At 30.9% G+C, this 9,783-nt stretch overlaps 1 protein-coding gene across 2 annotated transcripts in view; it reads left to right on the top strand.

Moving 5' to 3' along the window:
• LOC119833614 overlaps positions 1-6,477 on the top strand; it is a 72,299-nt gene extending 65,822 nt beyond the window's left edge. Inside the window, exons 6-8 of one of the 2 annotated variants that reach the window (XM_038357704.1) lie at positions 2,155-2,282; positions 2,864-3,032; positions 4,965-6,477. In XM_038357704.1, the coding sequence (XP_038213632.1) occupies positions 2,155-2,282; positions 2,864-3,032; positions 4,965-5,089 (422 nt within the window). In that variant the 3' untranslated portion in view covers positions 5,090-6,477. The remainder of the gene's footprint in view (positions 1-2,154; positions 2,283-2,863; positions 3,033-4,964) is intronic. The other variant, XM_038357705.1, reaches the window with a different exon arrangement.
• Positions 6,478-9,783: the final 3,306 nt, after the last annotated feature.

Raw genomic sequence — 9,783 nt, forward strand, 5'->3', positions numbered from 1 at the left:
TTCCAAGGTACCTTATGTTTGCGTTTGAACAAGAAAACTAATTAACTCTGCTATATTGAAGACACGCAGGTCGTTAGAAAATACGCATAATAGACTAAGTTCACTGCTGCTATTTTATTTGGCTGGATTTTATGAGCAAAGTTTATTGTTGTGTTGTTCTTTCGCAATTACGTATTGTGTGTGGCTTTATTCGTAATTAAGCGAATATTCAAATTGGTGGTGTAGCTGCGTAAATTGATTTCTAACAGTTAATAAGAATTGCTGTTCTAGTCACGCCACATGTATTGCATCTCAATGCTAGGAGTGAATAAATCAAATTAATTACACAATTTAAAATGAAGGAAGATCGAGTCGCTTTAATTAAGTTTGATAAATATACTAGGTTGAATTATTAATAAAATTGTTGTTAGGGTAATATTTAGCTCACAGCTTAGCTTTGAATAATTTATAAAAACACAACACGATAATTATTTTACAAAAAATTAAAAAAAAAATTTCATCATATGGTTATATTTATTAACTGACATTTTTAAAAAAGGGAGGAGGTTATTAATTTATTTATCTTTTTGTAATCGATACCTCAATGGGATTCCAACCGATTGACATACCTGTTTTTATGTTTGATAGGAAATTGAAAATCATCGGATCTGGAGCGGTAGTTCCCACCCGTGACGTTTTTGACATTGTTTATAGAAAAAATATTTGTGTAAACGTAATAATAAGCTTCCAGCTTTTAACAGTATTTAGTTCTAAATTAGTTGTTTACGAGCTACAACGCTACATCGTATATTATCATGTAATAAAGGCGAGGCGACCGCCCGAGAGTATTGTAAAAAATGTCTGCAAGACCAAAATTAATATCTAACAATGCGAGCTGCGTCTTTTGCATTCTCGTTGTCTTTTTACCGTCTGCCATGTTATTTTAATGTGCACTTTATAGCTCTGAAGGACAATTTAAAATGTTGAAAGAATGAATAGTAATGGCGATGAATGGTAAGTGATTTTAAAGCGTCTGGAAAATATAATTTCTTTTAGATTTTTTATAGTACGCATATAAATCTCGTATTTATCTACTGGCGCTGTGGGTAGACTTGTTTATAGCTTAATCATACGTAGGCGTTCTTTTCGATTATATAGTAAATTAGATGTCACGACAACTGAATTTTTATTTTCTATGTGAGTGAATAGCATCTTTGATAAGTGGTAAACACTATCTAAGATTATGATCGAATATAAGAAGTATATTATATGCTCAGCGCCCCTTTTTAAAACTTTTATTTCTTAATATGAAATAATATTTTAATATGACATATATACGTTGTATGGCTTCCATTTGATGGCGTTCAGAATGACATTTTATAATAATTTATCTTTATACAATTAATGTTTAATAATAATAAAGTCACAAATGAAACATAAAAAATACAATATATCCCTTAAATTCGTGATTTGTAATTGACTTATTACAAGATGACTTGACCCTTGAAACTGTAAGCGAACCCTACATCAAACCCAAGGGTTGAGGTTTAAATCCTGCAAAGGTATGAGGCCCTTAACCTTTAAGTAAATGTCACACAGAGATAAGAAACACCCAAATGTTTGATTGTTACAATTTCTATTCGTTTGACCGTTTCTGTATTTGTTGATGTCAATGCAATATAGCTGTATGTTATATATATTTTATAATATATTTTATACTATACAAACTTACCGCCCCCGGCTTCGTTTCACCTATACGGTTCCGTTCTCGTTCACAGTTTCAGTTCGTAGAATTTCCATGTTTAAAAACGAATCTATGTTCTCTCTCTAGTATAAAGCCTCGTACCAAATATCATCCCAATCGATACATCGCAGACGGGATGAAAGAGAAATTGAGTTACTTTTGCATTATTTTATCGAATTTCTTTTATAAATCAACAAAGAATCACTAGATTCTTGATCAATGGCCTCTTACAAATACGTCGCACCTCATTGAGTTCCAAAAACACAGTATGTTCGTCAGTTGTTTATTATTTATCTCATAACAAAACGAGTTCGTGCACACATGTATCTATATCAATCGAGGATTCCCACATTCTATACTTACGTCTCACAAACAATAGCATCGGCCGCACTCAAAACATTGTCCTTACGTTCTAATTGGATTTGTTGCAGAACCTACAACAGAGATAATTGGCGGACCCGAGCTATACATCGATCGAGGGAGCACTATAAACTTAACGTGTGTGGTGCTGTACTCCCCCGAACCACCAGCGTATATTTTCTGGAACCATAATGATGCGGTTTGTGATTCTGTACCTTGTAGTCATTTGTGTTAAGTTCAATTTCTGTTCTGTGCATCAATCAATTTTCATTCGACTCGATCTCAGATGTAAGTTTAATTGCATGTTATTGTAAAGACAGGGTAATTTTATTTGATAATTGTCTCGATGGAAATTGAAGTGATACTATTATTTATCGACACAAGATTATGATTTGAATAACTTTACGTGTTTTTCATAAAAAAATGATTCGTCCATTTATTAGCATGTTCACGAGTACATACACATTATGAGTCAATAATTCATACACAGATCATAATGCGCATGGATTATCTGTGATTTTTGAATAAATTTACTACACATTTTAATTTCAATTATTTATTATACTTAACTTTAAACATTTTTATAAATGTTAACCGCAGTAGCACAAAAGATCATATTTCACGATATAAAAAACAAGGACTATTCGATACAATTAAATATAGTATAAACAAAATATTATTCAGTCAAAACAGAAATATATTCACAAGGAACTGACTCTCCCTAATCCCGTAGTCACTCCTACAAACAACCTCAATAACAAAAGTTCTCGAATGTTCTAGATAATCAGCTACGATTCGCCGCGAGGTGGCGTCTCAGTGGTGACGGAGAAGGGCGAGACGACTACATCGTTCCTCCTGATCCAGCAGGCGAGGCCCTCGGATTCTGGCACCTACCAGTGCAACCCGAGCAACGCGCAGTCAAAGAGCGTTGTCGTTCATGTCCTTAATGGTGAGAATACTTAGTAGTCAGTTATTTTATTTTATTACCAATTAAATATTATTAAAAATTAAGTATATTGGCTTAGATGACATCATCTTATTGTAAATATGACTTAAGTGTGAACAAAAATTTTTGCTGAATAATTTTCCTACTACATTACTATAAGATCTAAGCAGATCAATTTCTAAGCAGAAAAGCCAACAAATACACTTACTAATGTAACAAATATATTATTTTAATTCTTGTATTAAAAACAAGGTAAATTCCATTTCGCTATATATCTACATACCTATATAATGCGTTGATTTATTCTGTACTTACTGATTTAATACATATATCGTAAATCCTTTTTTCTCAATTTATAAAGCGACGAAAATTATCTTCATCACACAGCAAAATTTAACAATACAGTTACAATCATATATCCCGGTAACTATTTAAAATACTTTTGACATTTGTGCTTAAATGGCATAATATTAAAGACCCCTCAATCAGAATATTATCTAGTAAGTTGTACATATTTTCCTATAATTACCACCCACCGTCACAACAACTCTTACATCGATTTATCATAATCACTGTATTTATTAGAAACATGACAAATCGTCCACACAATGATATTTGTGACAGTGAATACGTAATGAAGTAAGTACGAAGCGACTGATTTTATCTTACACTTTCCTTGACCCAGTACTGACGAGTCGTATAAAGCAGGTCAGTCTTGAATATAAATTTTCCAATTTTCTGTCAACATTTTGAGTTCTTGTCCATAAAGAGATTAGAAATGAGTTTTATGATAAACGCTCTCGATATGAACAATACTTTAAGATGAAAGACGATTACAGTGTTAGAAGGCTCAGAAGTTGAATAAAATATTGATAATATGATTGGAAAATTTGCTGAGTTTATTATAAAAGGTGATATGTATTAATTACAAATACAGTTTAATAGTATGGGGTATTTTTGGTGAAAGGAATGAAGTCCATTCATTCAATTAATTTAACTCTATATGGTTAATATTATTGGCACTTATGTACTGGAGAATGATCACGATCTGTATATTTATATATTTGGTATAAGTACTTATGTACTTATAAAAGAAATTTATAATAAATAATATGAGAACTGAAACTATTGATGAATCTTCTGTTAACAAAAGTCACCATTCACAATAATGCTGTCATATTTCTTTAATTTTATTTGACTTATATTCAGATAGATCTACTGCAATTTTGTAACACTGTTCCTAATTTAAAAACTGTATGGATTAAATTTTGCTGTTTATTTTAAAAGATAACTCGCATGAACTAACACATATCAGACAATACGGTCTTTGCGAGGAAATGCCGGTTTTCCGAGCGAGTAGCCTCGTTGTAACCACCAACAAAAGTCACTTTAAACTCACTGTATTTCGACTGAATTATTTATTTCCCTGAGTTTTACCAGTTATTTTTGTACTTAAAAAATATGAAATTTGTAAGCAAGCCCATAAGCAAAGCCTTTTATCATCGACTTGACATTAAATATATATTAAATAATTTTATGGATATTGAAAAATGTTCAATATAATCGATCGTGCATAGTCAATAATGTGAAAAATATAATTAATGTAATCATTTAACTTAATAATATACAACATCTTATATAAGCTATAATCTTAATCAACGTGACGTTTATGAGAAAAATATAAGATTAAAATTTGTTTATATTTCACTAACAGATAAAAATATATAATACTAATCGCTTATTTTGTCATTTTCCTTCATGTTGAAAAATAGCATATACCTAAAAAAGTCAAATTACTATATCATTTTCACTTATGTTTCATGCTAAAGTAGACATGTACCTAATGTAAACATTATCGCGAGCTATTGTTAACACTGAATAATTGACATTCCAATAATAAGGTAATGTTAAAGACAGTTTTAATGTTTGCCGCAGAAGCAAACTCGATCTTTCCCCTCTCAGGTGAGTATCCAGCCGCGATGCAAAGAGGCGGGAGGAGCTTTTCGCCGCGCACGCACTGCGCCCTGCTCGCTGCGGCCCTCCTGCTCGCGGTCTCTTGACAAATACTGATCGAACATTTGTAAATAGTTTTATCTTAATCTGATTGTATTGGCCTTTGTGGATCCTGAACATTGTAATTTGCTGGCTAGGTTGAGTTGTAAGTTATCTTACATAAAATACGGTCAATTGTTGTTATGTTACTGTTTAATTGCGTTGAAGAAAAAAGAAAAGTCTAGAATATTCATGTAAGTTTTATTTATAAAAAAACACCCTGAAAAATATAGCGTGATTGTAAAATGTAAAAATTGAGCCATTACAGATATTGGATCGTTAAAAAGCAATTATAATCATTTTGCTGTAGAAATAAATATAATATGTGTATCCATTAAACTCAAGTTTAATGGGTAGAAATTCCTTAATGAACATGGTCACTACATATTGGTTATAATAAACGTGTATTTACACGATAAGCTACTTTTACTTATATCCTTTTATACATTGTTATACACAAATCTAGATATATGTAAAAAAAATTATGTCTATAATAAAAACGTTTTAAATGATGTAATGAAAACTTAAAAACTAATAGATTATACCATCCATGGAATATTTTGAATAATTACAAACGAATTTTTCACGAAAATAATGATCAGTGGATATTGCAACTTGAATTTCATTTAGACTTCACTTTTATAAAAAATCGAATTAACCTATATTATGAATTTTAATGCGAATTTTCGTAGCGCCTTTTGTATCCCAATTATGACTGTAAAATTAATACGTTTTTGATTCACAAAGGCCGATGTAAGCAGTAATGTTTTTTGCTATTTTATATAATATAGTGTGGGTTGTGTTATGTACTATATAATTAAATCCCTGAGCAAGTAGCTATCGTGCTTGTTACATAGAACTGTATATAATCTACTCTAAGTCTTTGGTACTGGTATAATTCATTTTTCCGCGTTCAAATGTATTTTCAGTATTGGCTATAGTATTTTGATGATACCGTATGCCCTAACATGCGTAGTAACGTGATTTTGCAGTCATTAGTCGAGAATTCCTGGGTTTGATCTTTTGTTATCATCATACAGATTCAATTGCTGGTGAAGAAAAATATGTCCTCACAACATATTGTGAAAAATGCATCTACATTCATATAATATATAAAAAAAAAAAAAAAAATATAATTGTCATTCAATTGGAAGAAACAATTTTATTGTCTGCCTTATTAAAACTAAAATACTCTTGCGTCGTTTTCTTAAAAAAAACCGTACTATATGGAAATTGATCCATATTTGGGCCTTTCGTATGAATACACATGATTTGGTCCCCTTTCGATGTAATATAACATAAGTTACACATATTCAAATAGATAAGTGTTTCGTTTCTACGAATTACGCGTAGATAATTCACCACAACATAATAAAATATATTTTTATTTAAAAGAATGAATATAAACAATATTCTTATAAATTCTGTTGGTTTGCTCAAATGCGAAATTCTTCACTGCGTCTAAATAATATTACGAGCGTTTAAACGTGAACCGAAATGCCGCATTGCTGTCGCCGAGTTCACAATACGAAAGCAAATTACCCACAGGGCATACGATTTTATCATTTGATAATCGTAATTATTTCACAGTCGTGTAAATGGATTAGAACAGTATAAATAATACAAGAGTTATATGATAGATCACACCAGGCGAGCAGCTGACAATACTATGTTAACAGAGAGATATTACGAGGTTTGTACATATATGTATGGTAAATTATGACCTATACGAACATTCTATTAGCTTTATTTCATAATAAGAATGTAAATTGTAAGTACAGTTAGTGATCATTATGAATGTCTTAATTATTGTAAATATTAAATTAGTGTTTACAGGCTGTTTTGAATTATTTTCTCTCGTTCGTTTTGATTACTATAGCCTGTAAATAATCGTGTAAAATAAAATATTTAGATAATAAATAGTGTAATAAGTAAAAAATATATAAATTTTATAGCATAGATAAATGAGGTAATGACTATTTAATTTTAATAACGCTGTTTATACTTAATGTTCTTCCTTGAAGCAACTGCGGTAGTTATAATGTGGTCCCAGATCATATCTTAGGTAATTAATTTTTGAAAGCTAAATCTAGTGAAAGTTACCTGTTTTTTTTTTATTTTATAGGCGTGCCCCGTCCTACTCTTAATATCTGCATTTTGTATAGAATTTCGAAGTGCTTTCAAGACAGATACTGTCGATAAATATAAATATTTTATTTACTAAAATAACTATGATAACTGTATATAATTTTTGTGTCCGTTAGTACTTCATTCATGTCGATGTTTAACGAAGATAACTATTTGGTCTTCGGCTATGTAAAACAGAATCTCCTTTAGTATAACAAGTTATTATTATGTGAAAAGTTTATTATTGTAAACAATAACAATAGACATTTGTTGTACGTATAATAAATACTTGACTGTGCGGACGCACGATATAAATTATGTGTATAATAAACATTATAAAGAAAATAATAAAGTTTTGAAAAAATATTTGCGTTTTCTTTCATATATCACTATCAAGCGACCTGCCCTTGCATCAAATGTATATATGTATGTAATTATTCATGTTACATGCATAAATAGCTGCATTAAAAATCTATCTATTAATAATTTAAATGATCTTTAGTAGATCCAAGGATCTTAACGCATAAGTACAGACAACAGCGTTTGGGTTAACCAAATGTGGAGTAATGAATATTAGGTACAATAAATGACTCTCTACCAAAGAGCTATTAGGTAACTGTAAATGTCAGTAAACAAGGCTTAATCGTGTTATGCGAAACTGATTATAAAAGTATCCTGAATCAAAATCCAGTGAAAACCATTGCAGTTATGGGAGGAAAAATAAACCTTATATTATTGTTAGGTTTGGAAATAACGGCAGACATTCTTCACAACAGTTTATCGGAGATAAATGAAACGTTCGGAAATATAATACGCACTACCCTACACCGAAATCGCTCCATAAACAACTATAGTGTCACTTTCAAAGGGTGTCTGGACCCCACGTCTCAAGTATCCGCACCCCAGAAAACTGATGATTAAACGAATATGAATTAGGCGGGACAGCACGGAGTTATGCATTATAGATTCATAATATAACAGAGTTGCAAAACTTTTTGTTTACATGCGAGGAAAATACAGAAATCCGTTTGTAGGCCGTTGTAAACAGTCATGGGGCGGCCCCGACGGCGCCTTATGAATATCTAATCGTGTTGAAAAGAGATGAAAGATGCCTTCCCTAATTCATAGAGACGTATTTACATGTTACGTAAGCAGTTTGGGGAAAATGTACAATCCCGTAATAGCACGAAATTCGCTTATTAAAATTTTTTATTTTGAGGACGTTTTTCTTATCTCTCTTAAGTGCCTCGTAAACAAATTGTAAAAGTTCGTCTATATGAAGATAAAAAGTTTTAAGTTCAGCTCTAGAGATGATATATTATGAATATTTAGCACATTGAAAAATGTGTGTTATTTTCTTGTATTAAAGCATTCTTTCTAACGCCGTTAATATTGAATGAAAAAAGGAAATGTCTTCCATTGTAAATAAATAAAAGGTTCACTACTGTTTCCTTTAAAACAGCGTTCAGAATTGAGTTCTATATTCATTTTTCTATTGATTTTCTGGGAGGTTTTATTAAGTAATAAGCTAACACAAGAGGGTAAAAATATTAACGTATTATGACTCACTTAGAAGTATTGATCAAGCTATAAAAAGAATGAAATATGAAAGGGACGTGAAGGAGATCTGACAGATGCGATTCAGCAGGGTGTCTGCTTTTATATTTTTCAGACTAAGAATGATTTTATTATAGGTCGAGTAACTGTTGAGTTGAATAAATGTTTGTTACAATTAAATAACACTTTCCAAAATGATTATTTATATTACGTGTATCGTAAAAAAATAATAAAAGGAAAATGTGTTATATTGTACCAACGTTTTGTAATCAAGCCAAGGACGGTTTAATCCAATGGTAAACATATGGGAAAAAACAACAGAAGCATCGTTAAATTTTCAATAAAACAAATCCATTACTTAGAATCAATTTTGTAATTTTGACTGTTGTTGATATCTTTAAAACATATTTTATACAACCCATCACTGAAGGCGTCTCTCCCTCTCGAGACAACCCACTTAAACAGAGACAGTTCTTTAAATAGACATCCATAATAATTGCTCAGGTAAATATTAAAGAAACCTGGTAAATTTATTTGTACTATTATTTAATAGATTACGTCTTTTCGAAGCAAATTTGTTTGAAGTTCTGCTGTTATGCGTCCATTGACAGTACAGAGGCGTTTTACTACGCACGAGCTGCTTCAACTAAATTAGATCGTGTGACTTACAAAGAGTATTTTAAGTGCTGAATTATCATTCAAGTACCTATGATAATGTAGTAAAGTATAATTTCGAATAATAAGCCAATAATACATAATAGCATTATATGGGCCCTACTATCCACCTACATCCAGTTATTATAAATTATCCCTTTTAGAATTTAATTAAGAACAGGACGTATTATATGATTGCCGATTAATTGAAACCGAACTGAACTATAAATTGCACTATCGTTATAAAGTATTAAGTTACAATTGGAAAAAAAACAATGGAAACTCAGATCTTCAATAGATAAATTGTTCATTCAATAATTATCCTAATCTAATTTATCGACTTCACAAACATATGTTTGGCGTT

This window comes from Zerene cesonia, chromosome 17 (assembly GCF_012273895.1).
Source record: "Zerene cesonia ecotype Mississippi chromosome 17, Zerene_cesonia_1.1, whole genome shotgun sequence".
Lineage (NCBI taxonomy): Eukaryota > Metazoa > Arthropoda > Insecta > Lepidoptera > Pieridae > Zerene > Zerene cesonia.